The sequence below is a fragment of the Notolepis coatsorum genome (genome assembly GCF_963971535.1).
Source record: "Notolepis coatsorum genome assembly, chromosome: 20".
NCBI lineage: Eukaryota > Metazoa > Chordata > Actinopteri > Aulopiformes > Paralepididae > Notolepis > Notolepis coatsorum.
The window spans coordinates 8,239,228-8,263,794 of NC_140184.1; the positions used below are offsets into that span (position 1 = coordinate 8,239,228).

Here is a 24,567-nt window from a genome sequence, read left to right on the forward strand (position 1 = left end):
TTTGGGAACTGCTGATATAGATTATCGATTGCAGTTTATTGGTGATACACTCTATATTAAAAATTATTTGAGTGAGTTAAGTCTTGGTGTTATGGTAGACTCAGACCTAAGCTTTAAATCACAATCAACAAATTTACAAAAACATAATTCTTCCACCTTAGAAAGATAGCTAAAGTACGGCCATTTATAAATCAAAAGGACGCTAAAAACCAGATCCATGCCTTTATCTCAAGCCGACTCGACTACTGTAATGCACTCCTTACCGGCCTCCCGAAAAAATACGATAACTATTTTATTGCAATGCACTATTGCATTATTTTATTCTATTTTACTAACTATTTTATTGCACTGCCCTATTTTACTTTGTATCAGTGATAATCAAACCGTAAACAAAGACGCATATTAACACTTTCAGCGTTTCAGCCTTTTAACATGGGGATACGTGGCTGTGTTTGCAGGCCTAAAGCTATATTATATATTATAGCTATGGATCTAATAATATAGTTGATTGTCATTGAGTTTCTTCCGGTCAAGATACAAAAAACAGATCATTTTTCCATCCATACATTTCCGTTTTATACCGTCGTGAATATGAGTGTAGTTTCAGGGTGGTCTGGTGTCATTTCCAAAATGACAGACACCAAGCCACATCGTTTCAAATGGAGTGCAATAGCGGCCGCAAGGTGTTAGGCGGCGGTATTGGACTTTTGAGATCTCCGACCCATCCCCAGTGATAACACAGGCTGCCGGCATGTCTTTATGAATGGAAATATCGAATAAAAGAAACAACGATGCGGTCCTGGCGCTCAACGTTCGGCGAGTTAACCCTAGATCTTAGATCCTAATATGAAAAACGATGTGATTTAATGTTCTATGTCTTACCTTGACTTTGTCTATTTTACTGCTATCTATTTTATGCTTTATGTCTGCACTTTATGCATTGCTCTTGATCTGCCAATGTTGTGCTCATTTTATGCCTGTCTTTTTGTACTGCTGTGAAGCACTTTGAGCTGCAATTCTTGTATGAAAGGTGCTATACAAACAGTGTATTATTATTATTATTATATTATAGTTTGCTTCATTAATTAAAGGGTGTGAATTTAAGTGTTCTCTAGTGCCTTTTGTCCGCTTTAAGGTGGTGGTATAAGTTAAAGGTTGTGGTGTCGAAGTAAAAAAAAATCCGTGCCCGCTGACGCGCCCACCTATCTGGGCTAAGCCCCGGATCTCCTACAATCCTAAATCCGCCCCTGACGTGCAGTATAGAGGCAGAGTGATGGTAGCCATCAAGCTGTACAGACTTCTTTTCCTGTGAGGCTGAATTGCAACGGTCTAAATATAGAAACCCAAGAAGAGCAGGGGTATGTGTTTATCCAGTGGATATGCCAAGATGTCACAGAAACAACATGGAAGCACATGAAATAAAATGCACAGTGATTTTGAGGTGATGAAATCATTGCGCCGAGGCAGCAGTGGTTCGTGTTGACAGAATCTGGCTATGGGGTGACAATAATGTGGTCAAGAGGCATGGTTTCTATCTTTAGCCTTTAAACGGCGTGGTTTATTCATTCACATGGTATGAGCAGCAGCACATGAGTTCTCCTCTCACTGAGAGGCTGGTGGAGAAAGAGGTAGAGGGGGAGGAGACATCTCTATTTATACTCGCCACCTGGTGGTATCATGAGTGGCTCCGCCTAGAGCGCCCTCTAGTGGAAACAGTTATATATGCAGTTAGACAGTTACTAACAATCCTACATAGAACCTCTAACTTTAACAGGCAACATTTTTTTAGTATATATATATAAGAGTATAATATCTGAAAATGTCAATATATATATATTTTTTCTGGTAAATACACAGGTCACAACATGTTTAGCCTACAGGAAAGTTTTGGAGTGTATTTCGTGACTGTTGGGAACTAGGCTACACTGGCACAGAGAAGAAAAGCGTATGTAATCTGCTTGTCTAACTCCAGGGTAGTATAATAAACTAATTTCCCAAAAAGTTGGCGTGTTCCTTTAAGTGCAGGGCATGTGTACATACTTTAATGTCCACCCTAATCATAGTCGCTGCTAATGAATAGATGATTGACCCGAGTGAAAAAAAAATTGCATTTGGGCACAAATTGTACAAACCATTGTACAAAATTGGTATTGTCACCTTTCAATATAAGATTACATGTACATTATGTAAATATGACAAGCCTACCTTCCCAATACAAAATCTCATTCTGACATAATAATACATGCCCTAAATAATAAAATCTTCTCTCAAACTTTGATTCAATTCACCCTTAGCTTAGTAAAGATTCAGACGAGTACACAAAGACCCTCTATACCAAAAACATTTCAGTAAAAAATAGACAGTGTCATCATATTATTATCATCATGTCACTCCTCCTGATTGTTCCTGGTGAGTGTGCCGGGACGGCCTTGTGTCCTCAGTTGAAGTCAGAGGTTGCCAGTGGTTGGTATTTGACTCTGGAGCCTCTGAACCGGTAGATCACCGCTCCGGACACCAGGAGGCAGCCGACGATGAAGATGACGTTCAGGCCCAGATTCAGGCTCAGGCGAGAGACTAGAAAAGAAGCAAAACATGAAAAAACCAAAAAGATCTCTCACACACTTTGGAGGAATTTACCACTTCACTTTGATTAAAAAAACACTGGTTCTGATGGGTCGAGTTCAATGAAGATGAAGACAAACAAAATGTTGTTTTTTCCAAGTTTTACCGAAAAGGATTGCAATATCACTAATACAATGGTACAACATACTTTACAGCTCTCTTCAGACTGGTACCAGGGAGCCTCACAAGATGAGAATCTACATTGTCGATCCTCGCCTTAGAAACTTTTAAGAATGCTTTTGGTGTGTATTGCCGTGCACTCTACTTTGCACATTGTGTGTGTGTCTGGCACATGCAGTTTAGTGTGTGAGGGTAAAGGTCACTCCTAAACGAAACTAAATGTTAACCTCTAGGAGAGGGAAACCATGTGTGGTGTGTATTATGATTCTGGACATAAGATGTGTGTCTGCACACATTGTGTAGGTTAGGTTCCCCTCCTTAATCTTATTCTGGCTTGGTAGAGACAGAAAAACGTAACTCTTAGTCTCAGGTTACTTTCTCACTATTTCTACAAACCATATCTTAATGAATCTTCTTCAACACACACAAAGGCAATTCCCTCTCTAGTGAAGAAGGCTTCAAAGGACTCAGACTTAGGGAATTTCAAATAGCAAGACATTTCAGTGAAGGAGATGTATATGCCTATTAGGACTGTCAACAAATATTCAATATTCTAATGAATAAATTACATTTTTAGTTTACTTTATTGTAAATCATCCCTCAGGGTAATAAATTAATGGAGACAGAAGCGTCACGCAATGGTTTGATTACTATTTCTTGTTTCATGCCAAGGAACACATATCGTTTCATGTTCATCACACCTTGCTCTGAGGGGCGTTGCTGTGTATGAATGTTCTATATACAGTAAAACGTTCATCCATTTGATCTCGATCCGAGAGACAGCCCCTTCTCAATCTAGCACCAATTTCTCCTCACGCACAGAGAGGGGGCAGGAGGGGGGGGTATGTTTATCTCAAAGGTAATTTATTTTGTTTACATAATGCACAATAATGGTTCAAACCCATGTGCTTTTTCTTTTTTTAAGAAGGAATAGTCTAATGTCATTTTAGGCCAATTTTGACAGCCCTAATGTTCAAGTACAAGTTTTGTTTTATTTGTCACGTATAAAGTGCATGTACATTACAGTGAAATGCTTGGTTCTGTATGAGCCCCCTGAGAATGTGCTTCATACAGTAAAACATTTTTAAAGGATAAAGTCCAAACATTATACAAAATATACAATAGCCTATATACAAACTAAAGTACAACCTAAAGTACAAAATGAAGTACAAAATGCTAACAATGAGGTACAAAATGTTAAATTCTCAAATTAGGTATGGATGTAGTGCAAATCTTTTTGTAATAAATCGATAAATATAGTGTAGTGTTAAAAGCATTTAAAGTGTCGAAAGTCAATTGTTAAACTGTTTGTTGAGTGTAATGTCTATATATAGTATATTGTACCTGGGCTGTCAGAGGCTCTTGTCAGGTGCAGAGGTCCTTGGGAAATGGAGTGCCTGGCTGTCTCGATGGTGGCTTCTCTCTTGCGGCGCTGGAGCCCTGTGTCGGACTTCATGCATCCTTGAGAGCACCTGGTTCCGGGGACGCCGATCTCACACAGGATGACGCCGCAAATGATGTAAACCTACAGACACACGGGCCCCACGGTCACTCCCTCCCTGGATCATTTGGAGCTTGTCACACTGTAAGGACCCCGTCAGTCTATGTTTGCTTTTAATTATTATTATTATTATTATTATTATTATTATTATTATTATTATTATTATTATTATTATTATTATTATTATTATTATTATTATTATTATTATCATTATTATTATTATCATTATCATTATTATTATTATTATTATTATTATTATTATTATTATTATTATTATTATTATTATTATTATTATTATTATTATTATTATTATTATTATTATTATTATTTTTATTATTAATTATTATTTATTATTATTATTATTATTATTACTATTATTATTATTATTATTATTATTATTATTATTATTATTATTATTATTATTATTATTATTATTATTATTATTATTATTAATTATTATTAATTATTATTATTATTATTATTATTATTATTATTATTATTATTATTATTATTATTATTATTATTATTATTATTATTATTACAACAGCATGAAGGGTACTGTACAACTCTGGCAGCTAAGTAACATGGTTCGTCAAACAGTGTCGAACTTGAGTGCTACAGGCTTGAGTGTATATTAGCATAGTAGGTAGTAAAATAGGCAAGGTAGGTATACTAGTACAAGGTTACAAGGTTAGTATTTCCTTTATTTTTTATTTATTTTTTTCACTTCAGGTATTGGTTAAAGAAGTGTGTTTTTAGTCGACGTCGAACTTGAGTGCAACAGTCGATGACAGAAGATTGGGTGGGTTTCAGCTGTCCTCCTGACTGTGGTGGTTTCAGCTGTCCTCCTGACTGTGGTGGTTTCAGCTGTCCTCCTGACTGTGGTGGGTTTCAGCTGTCTGTCCTGACTGTGGTGGTTTCAGCTGTCTGTCCTGACTGTGGTGGTTTCAGCTGTCCTCCTGACTGTGGTGGTTTCAGCTGTCCTCCTGACTGTGGTGGTTTCAGCTGTCCTCCTGACTGTGGTGGGTTTCAGCTGTCTGTCCTGACTGTGGTGGTTTCAGCTGTCTGTCCTGACTGTGGTGGTTTCAGCTGTCCTCCTGACTGTGGTGGTTTCAGCTGTCCTCCTGACTGTGGTGGTTTCAGCTGTCTGTCCTGACTGTGGTGGTTTCAGCTGTCTGTCCTGACTGTGGTGGGTTTCAGCTGTCTGTCCTGACTGTGGTGGTTTCAGCTGTCCTCCTGACTGTGGTGGTTTCAGCTGTCCTCCTGACTGTGGTGGTTTCAGCTGTCTGTCCTGACTGTGGTGGTTTCAGCTGTCCTCCTGACTGTGGTGGTTTCAGCTGTCCTCCTGACTGTGGTGGTTTCAGCTGTCTGTCCTGACTGTGGTGGTTTCAGCTGTCCTCCTGATTGTGGTGGTTTCAGCTGTCCTCCTGACTGTGGTGGTTTCAGCTGTCCTCCTGACTGTGGTGGTTTCAGCTGTCCTCCTGACTGTGGTGGGTTTCAGCTGTCCTCCTGACTGTGGTGGTTTCAGCTGTCCTGACTGTGGTGGTTTCAGCTGTCTGTCCTGACTGTGGTGGTTTCAGCTGTCCTCCTGACTGTGGTGGTTTCAGCTGTCCTCCTGACTGTGGTGGTTTCAGCTGTCTGTCCTGACTGTGGTGGTTTCAGCTGTCCTCCTGACTGTGGTGGTTTCAGCTGTCCTGACTGTGGTGGTTTCAGCTGTCCTCCTGACTGTGGTGGTTTCAGCTGTCCTCCTGACTGTGGTGGTTTCAGCTGTCCTCCTGACTGTGGTGGTTTCAGCTGTCCTCCTGACTGTGGTGGTTTCAGCTGTCCTCCTGACTGTGGTGGTTTCAGCTGTCCTCCTGACTGTGGTGGTTTCAGCTGTCCTCCTGACTGTGGTTGTTTCAGCTGTCCTCCTGACTGTGGTGGTTTCAGCTGTCCTCCTGACTGTGGTGGTTTCAGCTGTCTGTCCTGACTGTGGTGGTTTCAGCTGTCCTCCTGACTGTGGTGGGTTTCAGCTGTCCTCCTGACTGTGGTGGTTTCAGCTGTCCTCCTGACTGTGGTGGTTTCAGCTGTCTGTCCTGACTGTGGTGGTTTCAGCTGTCTGTCCTGACTGTGGTGGTTTCAGCTGTCTGTCCTGACTGTGGTGGTTTCAGCTGTCCTCCTGACTGTGGTGGGTTTCAGCTGTCCTCCTGACTGTGGTGGTTTCAGCTGTCCTCCTGACTGTGGTGGGTTTCAGCTGTCCTCCTGACTGTGGTGGTTTCAGCTGTCCTCCTGACTGTGGTGGTTTCAGCTGTCCTCCTGACTGTGGTGGTTTCAGCTGTCCTCCTGACTGTGGTGGGAACTTTGTTCCACCATCGGTCCTAACAAACTTCCCACCACAGCCAATCTTCCGTTGTAGACTGTAGCACTCAAGTTCGACAATGATCAATGTTACTTACCCTTAGCTCCCAGAGTTGTACCCTTCCGGCTGACCTTGAAAGTCGCTTTGGATAAAAGTGTCAGCTAAATGACTAAATGTAAATGTAATTATTATTAGAGTATCCGTTTGTCGGACAGGGCTGACGATGAGTCACCAGATTTGTATCCTTATTAACGGACAGAAAGGTTTGGAGAGGATGAACTCTTGCAACCGACAGATACGCCATCATCCATACCAACGCTGTTGTTTATGCAAACGCACAATTACGTTTGCTAGGTTCTAATTCAAAAGAAATAAATGATACCTTCTGTTTATTTTATCTCCATTTTTGTGACACTCCCCTAACGGACAATATATTATAGACCTCTTTGGTAATGTTCTGTCATTGTAATCACACCACAAGAATATATTTACACGTGTATTTACACATGTATTTATTTACACATTGCTGAACAAAATGCTTCTACATTTCACTTTACCTTCTCATGGGCGCCGATGAATTCAAAAGCTTCCATTCCAAACCTGAATTGTAACTTGGAGCTTGGGTAGATTTGCACTGTGTCGTCCATTACACACCTGTAATAATAATGAAATAGTAATAATTAAAAAGTAGAATCCCCTTTGGTTGCCCCAAACAATAGTTTAGTTCACACCTAGGTGAGAGGCTAAGGGCTACAGCCCCCACCCCTCTCTATACTTAAGCTCATAGTCTCCTTCCCTTCCTCAGTGTCTCCTAGCTGGTCATGATGAGAGCACTCCTCTCAGTGTCTCCTAGCTGGCCACGATGAGAGCACTCCTCTCAGTGTCTCCTAGCTGGCCACGATGAGAGCACTCCTCTCAGTGTCTCCTAGCTGGTCACGATGAGAGCACTCCTCTCAGTGTCTCCTAGCTGGCCACGATGAGAGCACTTCTCTCAGTGTCTCCTAGCTGGCCACGATGAGAGCACTCCTCTCAGTGTCTCCTAGCTGGCCACGATGAGAGCACTCCTCTCAGTGTCTCCTAGCTGGCCACGATGAGAGCACTTCTCTCAGTGTCTCCTAGCTGGTCACGATGAGAGCACTCCTCTCAGTGTCTCCTAGCTGGCCACGATGAGAGCACTCCTCTCAGTGTCTCCTAGCTGGCCACGATGAGAGCACTCCTCTCAGTGTCTCCTAGCTGGTCACGATGAGAGCACTCCTCTCAGTGTCTCCTAGCTGGCCACGATGAGAGCACTCCTCTCAGTGTCTCCTAGCTGGCCACGATGAGAGAACTCCTCTCAGTGTCTCCTAGCTGGCCACGATGAGAGAACTCCTCTCAGTGTCTCCTAGCTGGCCACGATCAGAGCACTTCTCTCAGTGTTTCCTAGCTGGCCATGAGGAGAGCACTCCAAAGCTCATTTAACGCACTTGTACTTTGTAATAATTGTTTTTACTATTAAATCTATTTTGATCAGCCTAAGATCTGACTACGGAATCATTCATAAATCATAATCCACCAGAGCTCCAGGGGTCTGATGTGTCAGGTTAAGATTCTGGCTTGCCCCTAACTGCTCCCGATGAGCAGGTCGGCACTGGTTGCATGGTTTCCCCATGCCGTTGTGTGAATGTGAGTGAATTGGTGAATGTGAGGCATAAGTTGCAAAGTTGGATATAGCCCATTTACCATTATTAACACTTTAATCGCCGAAGACGCTGTGCAGTGTCTTTCCCCGCCATGCTTATTCTGCCGAAGACGCTGGACAGCGTCTTTGATATCAATATTTCAAAAATCTGTGATCGAAATCATGTTTCTCCCCCGGAGACATTATATGTACTGGTGAGCCCCTCTCAACTCTCCAACGGTTCAAGAGCGCCATCTGGTGGCCGATCGGCCGATCGCCCAAACAGGAAGTGATGCGGATGAAGTGGTGCTCACCCATATTTCGTCCGGGCACTCGCTATCGTTAGCAGGACTCCATCTTGACACACTGGATGTCGATCGGTTGCAAATAACTCGATAAACAACATGATTTGGACGTATATACTATTATACAACCTGGAAATGGATCGGGTATTTCTACATCCCATAATAGGAATATTTCAGTTCCACGCTCATCGTCCAATGGCGCGAGGAAGATACGGTAAGATCCAGCGCTATTTTTCAACGTGTTCTTTACTAACTGCTCTAATGATCATATCACCCACACTAGATGAATGATATAACGTTGCCCACGGAATTATAAACGACCCCCCGCCCATCCGGTCAACATCAGATCATACTTAGTAACTCCTAGAAGCACGTCCAGTTGAAATTTTTTTTCTCGCACAGATTCCTATCAAACTGTATTTGATCATCAATATAATGCATTTGGGGCTATAAATCAAGTTCTGGAGAAAGCTGCAGAAAACGATAAAAACATACTTATACTTTAGACCGTATTTTAGTATGAATATGTGAATGAAAAAGTATAATGTTGCTACACCCTGAACAATAGATGTAGGACGTTGAATGGGCCATAGTAATGTCAATTTAGCAATACAATTTAAAAAGTTATAGCCCTGCAAAGAAGGGGAACTTCTCCATGTTAAATAGGGCTGGCGAGGGATGGTAAATTATGAATTTAACCCCGGCGATCAAAGTGTTAAGTGACACGGTGGAATAGAATAGAATAGAAGTACTTTATTAATCCAGAGGGAAAGTCAGTAATCAATGTATCAGGTACATTATTGAATTGACATGAATGACACGTTGAGTTAAAATATTTCATCACAGATCATTCTCTTACCCATTTTCGATGATGGTGTAGGTGATACGAGAGTTTTGGTTGTCATAGGGGGTCGCCCGGCAAGAGTCCACAAACAACTCGGTGTTGGGAATGGAGGTGGTTGCCTCCATCTCCATGAAGATCATCTGTTTGAGGTACACGTCCACTGGGTACGTGTCGGGGTCCTTCCGCTCCCTGAATCGCTGACTTTCAAAGAACTCAAACTGAAAGCTGAAAGCACCGAAGCCTCTCTCCGTGAACGCGTACGGGTTCTTGTGTATGAATCCCAGGGTCAGATTGGCTCGTTTGGGATAGACGCACGAGAATGCAATCTCAACGGCATGTTGCCTGGAGATTAATTTGCTTGTGTCGGCAGACGTGATCTCGTTCTTGAAAATTAGGTTATTGGCATCCTCCTGGAAATGGAAGAAAATAAAAATGTAACCCGATGTCTGTACAATGCTTCTATTGGCATAAGGGCACATCTGTCTACTCTTTAACCCTTTCACTACCACCGTACAAAGGGTTAACACTTTCACTACCACACTACAGAAGGTTAAGCTTTCACTACCACACTCCAGAAGGTTAACCTTTCACTACCACACTAAAGAAGGTTAAGCTTTCACTACCACAATATATAAGGTTAACCTTTCAGTGACACACACATGCGATGGGCGGCACACACAGATACACACACATGCAATTTTTGAAATGTTTGGGTCGTCGATGAAATGTTCCTCTCTACGTTTGACCCATCCCGTCGTCCTTCCCCCCCAAGGGCAACCGGGAGCAGACATGGGTTGCAGCGTGGGGCCGCGCCCGGGGACCAATCCAAGTGCTCCTGTCCATCCGAAGAGGAGGAGGAGGATCTCCGTGCCAGGCCCCGCTGTCGGGCCCCTGTTCCCGTGCCAGGCCCCCGCCGTCGGGCCCCTGTTCCCGTGCCAGGCCTCCGCCGTCGGGCCCCTGTCCCCGTGCCAGGCCTCCGCCGTCGGAACCCTGTCCTCATCCCTGTAAGCAGCTCTGGCCCTCGCCCTGTCCAAGGCCTTAACCCTGTTCTCTGTCCCTGTCTCCAGCCCGCTTCTCCGGGCCTCTGTCCCTGTCCCCCTCTCCAGTGCCCCTGGTCCTGGTCCTGACACTTAGCCCTGGTCCTTAGCCCTGGCCCTTAGCCTTAGTCCCTTAGCCTGTTCGCCTCTTAAAGGCACAGTGCCGCATTTTCCATATTTTCCTTGACTCTAGTGTTTTTTTGTTCTCCCTTAAAGGGACTGTGCCGCTTTTTGTTATGTAAGAAATAAATGCCCTGTTTTGGCTTACTCTCATACCTGTCTTGTGTTGTGCGATTGGGGTCGGTTACAAACCATAACAGTTAGTATGACGATCGGCCGAAGCCACAGGCAATGCTGACTCCGGGAGTCGAGACCGCAGCCTCTTGCATTGGTGACAAGCGCAATCTCCGCTACGCCACCCGACCGCCCTAAACCCTGGACTTTCTAGCTGTGAAAACCACTACACCACCATGCCCCATATGAATAACGTTTATTATACCGTGGCCTGGGTGAATACTCGATTCTTGCCGTCTTGTAACCATAGAAATAATAGACACCTCAGCCATAGCATGAATGCTGAACATCATACGACACCTTCAGTTCTGTCGAGCTGGTTGTCAAAAATGCCAGGCAACGAAGCAAGAAGAGGCCCAGGACGGAAATATAAACAGCATACACTACAGGTGCTCCAGTTTAGTGTCCTCTGTAACCTGAACATGGAAGGTGTCTGGCTGTGTGACGTTAGCTTGTCAGCATGAAATAACGGCACCAGGATAGCTTAGCTTAGCAAGTAGCTAATCAGACATTGTCGCTTTTGGGATTCAGGACACACCCATTTATTATTAAAAACATAAGGTTAGAACCTATTAACTCATTCAGTGCCAATCACGAGTATATTCAGGTTAACTCGCCATCGCTTGAGCGCCAATCACGAGTATAGTCAGGTTTCAATCGTTATTTCTTAGCTATATATATAGCTATATATATTAGCTATATCCATTCATTTTCATCCATCCAGCATGATGTTATCATTGGGAATGGGTCTGAGCTTGCAAAAGGGCAAATACCGCCGCCTACAGCCTTCCAGCTGGTATTGCACTCCATTATAAATTGTGTAGTTTCTTTTCTGGGACGATCCGAGCCGTGCAGGCGGGGTTTAGGTGCTCAGGCGAGGTAGGCCTTTGCAACGATAGTATGGAACAGTAACCCCGCCCGCCCGTTCGTGTGTAACGTAATGTGGTACGGACCTCCACGAGCAGTATTTGGAATGGCGATCAGATAATTGGATTATTTCTTTTGCATTACATCAGATACCAGGTAAGAACACTATATATAAAAGCTTGCGTTGATCTGATATGTCTTTCTACCCCGATCGAAGCTGTCTCTGTGTGTGTGTGTGGCTGTGTGCCGTTAGGTGGCGGGGGAGCCCCGCGGTCCAGGGCTCTTTTCATTCTGCCTCTTTGAACTGCTGCGGTCAGGCAAGCGATACCGGAGTCTTAAGGCGAGCACAGAAAGACTCAGAAGAAGCTTCTATCCCCAGGCCATCAGGCTGCTAAACGAACAATAAACACTATGCAACAACCATCAAATGCACACAGCACACACACCCACACGCACACACTCACTTAAACAAACAACACACTGCAGCACCCACTCTCCACACTTTAGATCACACAAACACACTTTATATTTATTGATAAAGGATTTGCACTACAACTCGTACACCTACTGTAAATTGTACCTAAATTGCACCTCATCCTATTTCTGCCTTGCACTATATAGTATTGTATATTAGTACACTACACAGTATTGTATATTATATGGTAACTCAGTTACGTCTACTCTGCATCGAACATTGTACATATGTCTATACTGAACACTGTGACCTAATTTTTTTTACTTCTAATTTACATGCTATACTATGTTATTTTATTTCATACTTATCTTGTCTTGCACAGTCTCTGGAGCGTAACAGTAAGAAGCATTTTGTATAAAAGTATTCTGTACTTCTGTATGACAACTATTAAAGAAACTTGAGGAAGGATAATAATGATGAACTAGCATTGATTTCAGGAAGATTCGATAATCCGGCGAAAAATGACAACGTGTTTAGTGTATTCCACTAAAGGGCTATTATCGCGTCTTTTCCTGGAATTACTAAGAATCACCAAAACTATACTCATATTCAAAACGGTATAAAACGGAAATCCGTTTTGTACGTGTTGACTGGAAGCAACTCACTGATAATCTCGCAGTCCCCCCAATGATTAAAGCGGTGGCATTCTATCGCCCTCTTACGGATTAAGCGATGGCGCAGAATGAGTTAAGCATCGTACGGCCCGATGGTGGGCTGCCACGCACTTGTGGGCACGTCGCAGCACTTTGTCGTCATCTGTCGGCTCCGGGCTGCGTTTTTGCCGATCAACCAATACATTGTTGTAAAGTTGAATTTGCCGCCTTTCGATCGTCACCACACTCAACCTATTGCATGCTTCTAGTCTCGAATTACAAGACGAACCATCCAACGAGCGTCATTTGAAGAGTGACCGCGTCCGGTTTGCCCCTGTCCTGAGTGGACCAATGACCCCCAACGGTGTAAATGATTGACCGCCTTTGTAGCCAAGGAACGTCTGCTCTGAAAGCGATCCCAGACGAGCGCTGAGAGTGGGGGAAGGTGACACAAGAAGATGAAGAAGTCCATTGTTTTGACGAGAGCCTCTGAATGAAAGGGAGCAGACGGCCATTTTGGATAATCACACTGAATTATTGAGTTACACACATTACAAAAACCTTTGAATTTTATAAACATTGAACCTGTATGACTATAAGACTTCAGGCTATGGAACGGTTATGTTTTCCAGCTCCTACCTCTCAGTTGGAACTTAAAAACAGGCATCTGGCAACAAGTAAACAGAAATGTAAGTACACAAAATGTTTACTTCTGTGTGTTCAAACCTCTGTAACTCTATTTCATTAGCACTCAAAATGATTTTCCTTTATTGTGTAAGAAACTTCAGAATGTTACCTTTCAAAAGAGACCAGACTCATGCATGTAGCATGCAAGTATAAAGTAGTATAATAAATCGCAAATTACTTTGGGTATGCAATTGTCAAAACAAATGATAAAATAGCCCCATTTTTGCCCGATGCATAAGTGGTTTTAAGCCTATGACCATATCATACATGTAGATACAACAAATAGATTTCACAGCCACATCATTCATTTAAAAAAAAAAAAAATTACAGTATGCACAATCAATCTCAGGAGGAGGCTCATACAGAACCAAGCATTTCACTGTAATGTACCAGTACATTATATGTGACAAATAAAACAAAACATGAACTTGAACTGGAGAACGTTACTAGACAAGTTAACCCTTTCACTACCACACTACCAAATGGTTAACCCTTTCACTGTGACAATACAGAAGGTTAACCCTTTCACTACCACACTACATAATGTTAACCCTTTCACTACCACGCTACAGACGGTTAACCGTCTGTAGCGTGGTAGTGAAAAGGTTAATGCTGTGCCGGACGGCAGGTGGACAGGAAGTGAAGTGAGTCACTGGCTCAAGTTAAATCAAATTAAACCTGTTGCTACATCAGGTACAAACAATGGAGCGCCACTTAGTGACCAAAACATGGCACTGCAACTAAATTATAACACAAAACTATAATAGGCACATCTGTGACTGTTACAAACTGTACCTCTAGTGTGGTCCCACAGGTGTTCAGTGACATGATAGCGACCAGGTGGGTGCTGTTGGAGTAGGTTGACAGGTTGCAGTTAGCTTCGCTGAAGCCTTTCAGGTGCAAGTTGGCCTCATTCCGTCTGATGAGATCGGACTTCTCCACTTCCACTATAATCGTGGTCTCATTGCAGTGAACAACGGTGTCTAAGCAGGAAGAGATCATATTATTTGTAAATGGTAAATACATGGTAAATGGTAAATAAATGATAAATGATAAATAAATGGTAAATAAATGGTAAATGGAAAATAAATGGTAAATGCATGGTAGGTAACACTTTATAATAACACTCATAGTTATAAGACCTTTATAAGGTATTTGTAGATAATGAACTAATCATGAACAAATCATTTATATACATTCATAAATTATTATTAAATCAATTATAACTATATTTGTATAACATTTACAAATTAGTTCTACATTATTTATAACTCATTATCAACATTGTTTGTACTTGATTTGTTCATCATTAAATAATGTTGTTTAATGTGTAGTAACACATTTGTAGATGCTTTGAAAAATGGATATGAAAAAACAACTATACTGTACCTCCATTTATTTGTTCATATATATAGTATATTGCACGAGGGTAATAATTATTTGTATTTTCAGGCTGTATCGGCGCCTATACAGCCTGAAAATACAAATAATTATTACCCTTGTGTGTCGTGTCATCATCACATATCGCAATATACTGAGCACACATTAGGAACAAACACATACTTCAAATGTAACGTTAGCACCCACCACATCAAGTACGTCTACACAACAAGAGTTGTAGATCGGAAATTATGGAATAGATTTACCAACAAAAAAGGTGTTTAGCCTGCTCATACCTTAATAAAAAGCGTGGGGCAGCACGAATAACTTGGCTCTGCTAATGTATCATGCTTCCATTCAACAGACGGCAACACACATCGAAGTCAAGTCTCACTCGCGTGAGACTTCCGTCTACATACTCTTTCAATCCCTGGCCAAGGTACTCCTGGGTCCGAGTGCCCCCACGTTACACTATATGTCATGCACATGTATTTTATATGTTAATAAAATTGCATTCTATAGTCCTAATTCTGTCACTGTTTGATGTCACAAAGAAGGGTGTATCCGAAAGCTGTCTACAACATTTGTAACAGGTGATGAAAAAGTTAACAAATAATTAACGGTATTAGACATTTGTTAATGATGAATAGGCTTCACTTCAGATTAGGGCACACAATAGCATCTGCAAATGATTTATGAATGTCTTAACAAATCATTTGTTGAACATGAACAAATAAATGGAGGTACAGTATAGTCGTTTTTTCATATCCATTTTTCAAAGCATCTACAAATGTGTTACTACACATTAAACAACATTATTTAATGATGAACAAATCAAGTACAAACAATGTTGATAATGAGTTATAAATAATGTAGAACTAATTTGTAAATGTTATACAAATATAGTTATAAATGATTTAATAATAATTTACGAATGTATATAAATGATTTGTTCATGATTAGTTAATTATCTACAAATACCTTATAAAGGTCTTATAACTGAGTGTTATTATAAAGTGCTACCGAATGGTAAATAAATGGTAAATGGTAAATTAATGATAAATGGTGCATTTATATAGCAGCTTTTATCCAAAGCGCTTTACTTACTTACATTTTTGTTCCTCACATTCACCCATTCACTCACACATTCACACACAAGATGGCGCAGGCGACCATGCAAGGTGCCAACCTGCTCATCGGGAGCAATTACCAGACAACCGCTCTACGTCCTGACCATTTCCTTCCAACCTGTGGTTGTCTTGTACTTTTGTTTTCCTGCTTTGTCTGATTGTTTGTTGATAATTTTGTTTGTGTGTGTGTGTGTGTGTGTGTGTGTGTGTGTGTGTGTGTATGATTCTTGTATTCTGTCCATAAAAAAAGAGGAGTTACACAAGTGTAATCAACGGACTAACCGTAATGTCCAACGTCAGCAATCACACATCGCATCTCTGAGTGATAGATCCTGCTGTATCTGAAACAACACACCAGAGCAGGTATTCAGTGTGTCTGTGTGTCTGTGTGTATGTGTGTCTGTGTGTCCCTGGCACACACATATCTCGTGTAACCGCTCATCCGGTCGACTTCATGCATGTATTGCTGAGGACCTAAGGGAGAGCACCCCCTCTCCCCTCCTTTGTCTTTACACCCCTCCCACGGCCCTGACAACAGACCCCTCTGCCATAGCTCATTGATCTCCATTGTAATTTTATTTCTAATGCTTTACTAATAAATTAGCATCAACCATCGAGACCTGATCATGTGCATAATTGATTATTATCGGCTCCACTGCGGCGTCTAGATATATTTTCCGCCATTTCACATTTTTGTCTGTGTTTTTGTTTTTTTGCTACTCCTCCTACCTAATTTGGTACAGGCCATCTCTGGCCATTGATCAGATGATATTCCTTAGTTTTGCTAGCTGGGACCTCAAATGCTGGGCATGGCTTATATATATAAAAAAAAAATTAAATCATATCTCCTGAACCACATTTGATGGACATACAGTACATAGATATGATTTTTGAGTGACCCTGACAACGTTGGTGCCATCTGGCCAATAGGTGGCGCTGTAGCAGCACCATGAGTTTAAATAGCCATAATAATAAAGCTCCTTCACTCCTTCTTCATACTTCATATATCTAACCGTTCACCTGATTGACTCGTGGGTGTATCGTCACGCACTCCAGACCGGTACGCGCTGAACGCAACGCTGCAAGCAGCACCTTCCAGGGCACAATCAATCGGTCAGGTCCAAACATCTACGCTTAACACACGGACACGCCCTCCAGACGGGCACTTCCGGGGGCCAATCATTCGGCCAGTTCCCAAATGTGTCTATTATTTTACCAACGGATTTCCAGTTCCTTGTTCTCGTTCTGCGATCTGATTGGCCACTGACGTTTCTGGTGCGATCTGATTGGCCACTGACGTTTCTGGTCATGTGACATGTGTGCCCAATCGCGTGACGCGCCTATTTCCGCCTCGAACAGCAGCAAACTACCTAACACCTAGATTATCACTGGTTAAGCTTAGGCGACTCTTTCGAAGTTTGTTAAGGTTAGAGTATGGAATCAGGGCTTTGATTGATTGATTGATTGAAAAGTTTATTAACAGATTGCAGAATGGGTACAGTACAGTACATCTCAATACATACAATTGTTAAGGGGATGCAGACCAGAGAAAGACTTTCGTCTTGTTTCCACCAGGGTCCCCCATTTTCAATTCATCATAACATATATGACATACATGACATACAGATAGACAGTACTGCTACATCTATACATTTATGACATATCAGATTTGCAAATACAGTACTGTTTGTGATACAAAAGTGTCCAGAAAAGGAGTGTATATACATTTGGCGTAGAAACTGTACATTGGAGGAGGTTGGTGGGGTGGGGTTGGGTGGGTTGGGTGAGGGCTGTACATTGGAGGTGGGGGGGGGGGGGGGGGGGGGTTGGGTAGGGGACACACACACATTTTACACTGTACATTGGAATGTTGACAAAGCCTTACTTGGTCATTTACTGTACAACTAGGTTAGGACATTTGTAGGGGCCAGTTTCGAATTGCAGTCTCACGTAGGTGTTTTTTGAGAGTGTTTTTGAAGGTGGGTAGTGATTCACATTCCTTTACAGCTTTAGGCAGGGCGTTCCACATTGATGTGGCATAATTGCGAAACGTGTTTAGTCCCTTGTTTGAGCCGAATCTGGGTTTTACATGATTTGTGGAGCTCCCTCTGGTGTTGTGATCGTGGTATTCACTGACCTTTGGGAAGTATTTTGACATGTACATGGGTACCTTGGTCGCGTAGTGTATCTTGTAGACCAGGCCCATTGCAAGTTGCTGTACTCTGTCGTCTACTCTAAGCCATCCTAGGTTGTCAAAGTGGGCAGGGGTGAGGTGGGTTCTAGGAGTCAGGTCAAGTAGTAGTCTGACTAGCTTGTTTTGAGATGTTTGTAATTTGTTTTTTAGTGCCTTTGAGGTGCTTTGGTACCATGAGGTGCAAGCATAGTCGTAGTACCCTTGAATGAGTGCTCCTGCTAGAGTCTTCAGGGTATTCTTGTTTACCAGAGAGGAGATCCGGTACAAGAATCGCGTTCGTTGGTTGACTTTTTTTATTACATTGGATGCCATTTTGTCACAGGAAAGATTAGCCTCTAGGATGGAACCCAGGTAGGTAATTTCATCTTTCCTTGTGACAATATTGTCACCCACTGTAACCGAGAAGCCGTCAGTCTTGCTGAGTTTGTTATTTGAACCGAAGAGAATGGACTCCGTTTTGCCCATGTGTAATGATAGTTTGTTGTCGGCGAGCCATATGCAGATTTTGCCTAGTTCCGAGCTGAGGGCTTTTTCAACCTGTAACTTGTTCTTGTCAGAGACCAGCAGGGCTGAGTCGTCCGCAAACAGGAACAAGTTGCAGTCACAAGCTGACGACATGTCATTTGCATAAATTAGGAATAGTAGCGGTCCTAGTATGCTTCCTTGTGGAACACCACAGCTCACTGTGAGGGGGGGGGATAGGGTACCGTTTACTTCCACCATCTGTTCCCTCCCCTCCAGGTAGGATTGTATCCAGCTCACTGATAAACTATCAAAACCAATTGCTTTTAGCTTGTCAATCAGAATGGTGTGATTGACAGTGTCGAAGGCCTTTTGTAGGTCCAGCATGACCATGCCGCAGTATTTGCCCGCGTCCACCTCTTGTTTGATGTGGTCGTTCAAGTAGAGAAGGCATGTGTTGGCTGGTGTTCTATCGCCCTGCTCTAAGACAAACTCTAACCTTAACCAACTTCGAAAGAGTGCCTAAGCTCAACCGGTGAAAGAAAAAGGCATCACACGCAGGGGCGGATTTAGGATTGTAGGAGATCCGGGGGTTAGCCCAGATAGGTGCCCGCATTAGCGTGCACGGATTTTTTTTACTTCGACACCACAACCTTTAACTTATACCACCACCTTAAAGCGGACAAAATGCACTAGAGAACACTTAAATTCACACCCTTTAATTAATGAAGCAAACTATATAATAATAATAATAATAATAATAATAATAATAATAATAATAATAATAATAATAATAATAATAATAATAATAATAATAATAATAATAATAATAATAATAATAATCATAATCATAATCATAATCATAATAATCATAATCATAATAATAATAATAATAATAATAATACACTGTGTTTGTATAGCACCTTTCATACAAGAATTGCAGCTCAAAGTGCTTCACAGCAGTACAAAAAGACAGGCATAAAATGAGCACAACATTGGCAGATCAAGAGCAATGCATAAAGTGCAGACATAAAGCATAAAATAGATAGCAGTAAAATAGACAAAGTCAAGGTAAGACATAGAACATTAAATCACATCGTTTTTCATATTAGGATCTAAGATCTAGGGTTAACTCGCCGAACGTTGAGCGCCAGGACCGCATTGTTGTTTCTTTTATTCGATATTTCCATTCATAAAGACATGCCGGCAGCCTGTGTTATCACTGGGGATGGGTCTGAGATCTCAAAAGTCCAATACCGCCGCCTAACACCTTGCGGCCGCTATTGCACTCCATTTGAAACGATGTGGCTTGGTGTCTGTCATTTTGGAAATGACACCAGACCACCCTGAAACTACACTCATATTCACGACGGTATAAAACGGAAATGTATGGATGGAAAAATGATCTGTTTTTTGTATCTTGACCGGAAGAAACTCAATGACAATCAACTACATTATTAGATCCATAGCTATAATATATAATATAGCTTTAGGCCTGCAAACACGGCCACGTATCCCCATGTTAAAAGGCTGAAACGCTGAAAGTGTTAATATGCGTCTTTGTTTACGGTTTGATTATCACTGATACAAAGTAAAATAGTGCAGTGCAATAAAATAGTTAGTAAAATAGAATAAAATAATGCAATAGTGCATTGCAATAAAATAGTTATCATCGTATTTTTTCGGGAGGCCGGTAAGGAGTGCATTACAGTAGTCGAGTCGGCTTGAGATAAAGGCATGGATCTGGTTTTTAGCGTCCTTTTGATTTATAAATGGCCGTACTTTAGCTATCTTTCTAAGGTGGAAGAATTATGTTTTTGTCAATTTGTTGATTGTGATTTAAAGCTTAGGTCTGAGTCTACCATAACACCAAGACTTAACTCACTCAAATACAGTTAGCAGCTGGATAGACTACAGATGGAAATTAGCTTCTGCTAAATCTGGTGCAAACATATTTTCATGTAACAATGATTAAGAAAAAAAAAGAAAAAAAAAATTAAATAGATTCGAGGCTTTTCAGAAAACATTCGGGGCTTGAGCCCAAGTAGCCACCCCCTAGCCCCGCCCCACACGATTGGCGCGACCAGAAACGTCAGTGGCCAATCAGAGCGCAGAACGCGAACGCGGAACTGGAAATCCGTTGGTAAAAGTATTCAGGCTTCCCGAATAGGCACACATTCCCAATGGGCATGAAACTGCTCACGACAAGGCCAGTGTATTATCGTGAGCATGGTGCATTGCGTGCCACAAGCCAAGTGTCATTCAGCTCCATTGTATTGGAGTGACGGCAGACATCTCTACGACAGATATCTCCAGAACTGTGCAGATCACACCGAAACTATCTGGATGGATATAGCACTCCAGGTAAGATAAGATAAGATGAGACAAGATAAGGTATTCCTTTATTGATCCCCTTGGCGGAAATACAGGCGTCATAGCAGCGTGGGGGAGGGGGTAAATGGGCATGGTAATAGTAGAGGACATAAATATAGGCAATACAATTATAGTAAAGATAAAAATAAGCAGTATAATTAACAATATGAACAATATAATTAACTTAATTAATGGATATAAGCATATGAGCAAGTAAGCTGTGTAATCAAAGGTGCAGATGAGGGTCTGTATGCCATATCAGTTATATTATACGTTACGGTCATATGGTTACAAAACTCACCTGTCTTTTGCCTCCAAAACAAAACAAATGGGGAAGTGGTCATTCAGTTCATTGTCAGTTGGCGTCCATTTGAGGACAAATGCATCTGTGGACATTCTCTGTTTGATGATTCCTTGTGGCCCACTGATAATAAGGTCACGGATACTACAAGAGAGACAGTAGTAAGTAAATAACAAAAACAGCAACACCAATTCGAACAATACTTTGAGAAAATTATTGATTGATTGATTGATTAATTTAAAACTTTATTAACAGATTGCAGAATGGGTACAATACAGTACAGCTCAATACACACAATTGTTAAAGGCCCACTTGCAGGTTAAACCCTACTCTTCAATTATGGGTAGTTTACCATTGGTATCTAATTTCATTATTTATTTTTTTCCATTTGACGCCGGAAATTCCACTCAGAAAGGGTTAAAAAGGTCCACGCACGAATAACATGTATGGAGCCAATGAAAAAGCTTATCAGACGCTATCAGTGCCATGACGTCACTGCAGGTTAACTTTCCCCTACTTCTGATCCACTACAATGGAGTTTTACGGGTGCAGAAAGCCATTTCCTTGATCCAAATGGACGCCTTACAAGACGCAAATGGGTTTAATCGTCGGAGAGACTTTGATGGACCAGCTACAACTGCATTTTTGGTTGAATTAAGGTTTTTAATGTCGTAAAAAAAGAACTACATGTACCGTATGTATGTATGTTCAGTACAGCAGCGCTATTGGTCTGTTAGGCTGTCGCCTTATGCCTTATGCCCGTCCGGGTCATAGTACCAAGCTGGCTATATGGCTCTGGCTAACATTAACGTTACCCCGCTAATGTTAGCATTATGTCTACTGTCGTGAACCATTTTAAATCGGGGCATGTAAAAGAGTTTGGGGAACGAGTAAAATGTGCAGGTCCTCTTCTCAGACCTGTGGGGCAAAGCACTGCACACATCATGCCGGCTAGCAAGCTACACGTCACGGCATGTTGATACGATAGTAGCCCCTTTCATGACTGTGATGCACTCGGTCACGAAACGGGCTACCACGATAGCTAACTAACGTTCTGTATCATAGTGGCTCCGCTCGGCGTCACTCATGCACTGTCCCCGCACGTGCACACGCACTGAATAAAAGACCACAATGTACCTTTATATCCCAATATTTGTCTGACCACACCCCTATCAGCTTCCCATATAAGCAGGGGTGGGGCCACCCCCTCGCCTCCTTTCTCGCTTTCACCACAAGGAAGTGCCTCGGTAGATCCCCACTTGACGTGATGTGATAGTAGGAGAAGAGTTGGAAAACAAGAGATACGTTGACATCATATCTTTATTTTCTCTCTCACTATATTCGAGAAAATACGGCGATATTGTCTTCGTACTGGAGTGTCTGGAAGATGATGATCATTCTACACCTCCGTCGGGTTTCGTATTGGGAGTTTATGCCGCTACATGCCTCTCAACTGCAGTCCTCCTTGCTGTGGCTGGTTGCGGTAAAACCTTCCAGCGACACAGCTGGACTGTAGGACGCGCCGCTGTTGTGAGAAGCGGTGGGTTCCAGGTTGGTGAGTAATGTTTTGCTTGCGAGCTCCACTTGTCTGTTAGTGCTATGGGGGCTAGCTGACAATGTTTGCAAAAACCGGCCCCAGATTAGGGTCCTTAGGCCGGATGTTGGTAAAAGCACCGTTGTAAAACTGTGTTAACATCTCGTTTCTCTTCTCTCTTAAAAGGTGAGGAGGGTTTCAGAACGGCGGCCTGTCTGAGTGTGACTTGTTGTATCGTTGTGTACGAGTTCAGGTGGTAGCTGCTTAGCTTGCGTGCTAGTTGTGGCCTACTGTGTTAGCCAGTCAGCTGTTAGCTGCGGCGCTAGCTCGCTGTGTTTACCAAGCCTGTTGTGTCACTAGGCTAGGTAACGTTAGCTTGCTGCTATCGGCCGAGAGCGGCCGTTAGCTTAATGCTACACTGTTGAATGTTCTGTGACTATAACATGTTTTAAACACTCTTGACTACGACGTCATCTTTGACAGAGGATGTTCGTCGAACCTGCCCTGAGCCAGGCCGGCGAGGACTGCGTCAACAAGGAGCACCGTAGCGGCGGGTTGGAGCAGCGAGCTGCCCGTGTCGTCAAACACAGGAGGCTGTGTTTACTTCGGTGCCATGTTAGAGACTGCAATTCGCTTGATCTGCGCTCCCGGTAGGCAAGGTCCTGACCAGACCTTGAACACTTCTTCTTGCTTTCCCTTCTAAATGTTTTGTAAATAACGATGTTTTCCAAAACGAGTGTTGCTGCACTACATTTAGGATACAACGCGAGTTATGTGTGAATTGTCTTGTCACTGGTCTCCATGCAAATCGGGTTATTGTTACAGATGTGAAAATGATCTGGTTTGTTGTGTTGAGACACATTGTGTGTTCATGTACCGTGTACTCACAACTAAGGGGGTTAAACTAACCTATAAAGCTATGCTTAGTGACATATGAGTAAATAATGATTATTTTCTCAGCCTGTAATGACAATGAACAGTGTGTTCACATATTAACAGGTTTACCTGTTTAACTGGCCGTATTAAGGGTAAAGTAGGAGGGTTGTGTTTCCCCCCGGTTCCCTGGGGACTTCTTCATCCTCCTCTCAGACATGTTGTTACACTATATTGTGTCACTGTGTGGTAGGGATACGATGTAACCCTTAGCTTAGTTGTTGGGGTTGTGCTAACCGCTTGAGAAACTTTATTTTCCTACAGAAAAGATTGTTTGGTCACTTTTTCGTGTGTGCTTAGCAAGGCCTGTGGCCGATACTAATCGAGAATTGTGTATTCTCTCATTATGAAAAACGGCGTTCCTCTGTAGAGTGTTTTTGCCATTTTTTGTAGGTGATAATGGGTTGTGTGTGTCGTGTGACCTACAACTGGTTTGGGCTGGCCACAGAAGCACATGTGTAAGTCTGGTACCGGGGCTCTTGAGAGGGCCCTCTCTATTCTGTGTTTTTTCCTTAGTAAAAATCAGATAGCAGGTTGGCACATGCGCTGTGTGAAGCTGTTAGACGCTACATGGGGCTGACTATGACTGCGTCATACTCTTTTTGTCATTACATCGTATCATGGGTGTGGGGTCGTAAAGGGGTGAACTGGTAACCTTTCCTCCCCCTATTTTCTGTTGGTCAGGGGTAAACCCACCTGTCCTTCAAGGTTCCTGTCACGTTGCTGTTCGGCACGTTACAGGGTGAGGGGGAGGTGGAGGGAGTTTCCTGGTCCCACGCCCTGGAATATTGGGCGTGTGCACCGCAGAAATTCCCCCGCCACAGAGTACGTCACTGTGCGCGTCTCTGTTGGTAAGGCTTCCGTGTGCTGTTCAGGTCCATATGATGGATCTGTTTCAGGGAGTGGTCAGGGCTCCTCCT

The 24,567-nt window shown here is 42.5% G+C and overlaps 1 protein-coding gene across 1 annotated transcript in view; it reads right to left on the minus strand.

Moving 5' to 3' along the window:
• Nucleotides 1-1,528: 1,528 nt before the first annotated feature.
• The window catches only part of LOC311247120 (CUB and zona pellucida-like domain-containing protein 1), a 28,598-nt gene continuing 5,559 nt past the window's right edge, over nt 1,529-24,567 (minus strand). Inside the window, exons 3-9 of the mRNA XM_084337435.1 lie at nt 21,181-21,324; nt 16,133-16,191; nt 14,136-14,323; nt 9,403-9,797; nt 7,139-7,235; nt 4,087-4,267; nt 1,529-2,574 (exon numbers count right to left, since the gene is read on the minus strand). Coding sequence (XP_084193561.1) covers nt 2,438-2,574; nt 4,087-4,267; nt 7,139-7,235; nt 9,403-9,797; nt 14,136-14,323; nt 16,133-16,191; nt 21,181-21,275 — 1,152 coding nt within the window. The 5' untranslated portion in view covers nt 21,276-21,324 and the 3' untranslated portion in view covers nt 1,529-2,437. The remainder of the gene's footprint in view (nt 2,575-4,086; nt 4,268-7,138; nt 7,236-9,402; nt 9,798-14,135; nt 14,324-16,132; nt 16,192-21,180; nt 21,325-24,567) is intronic.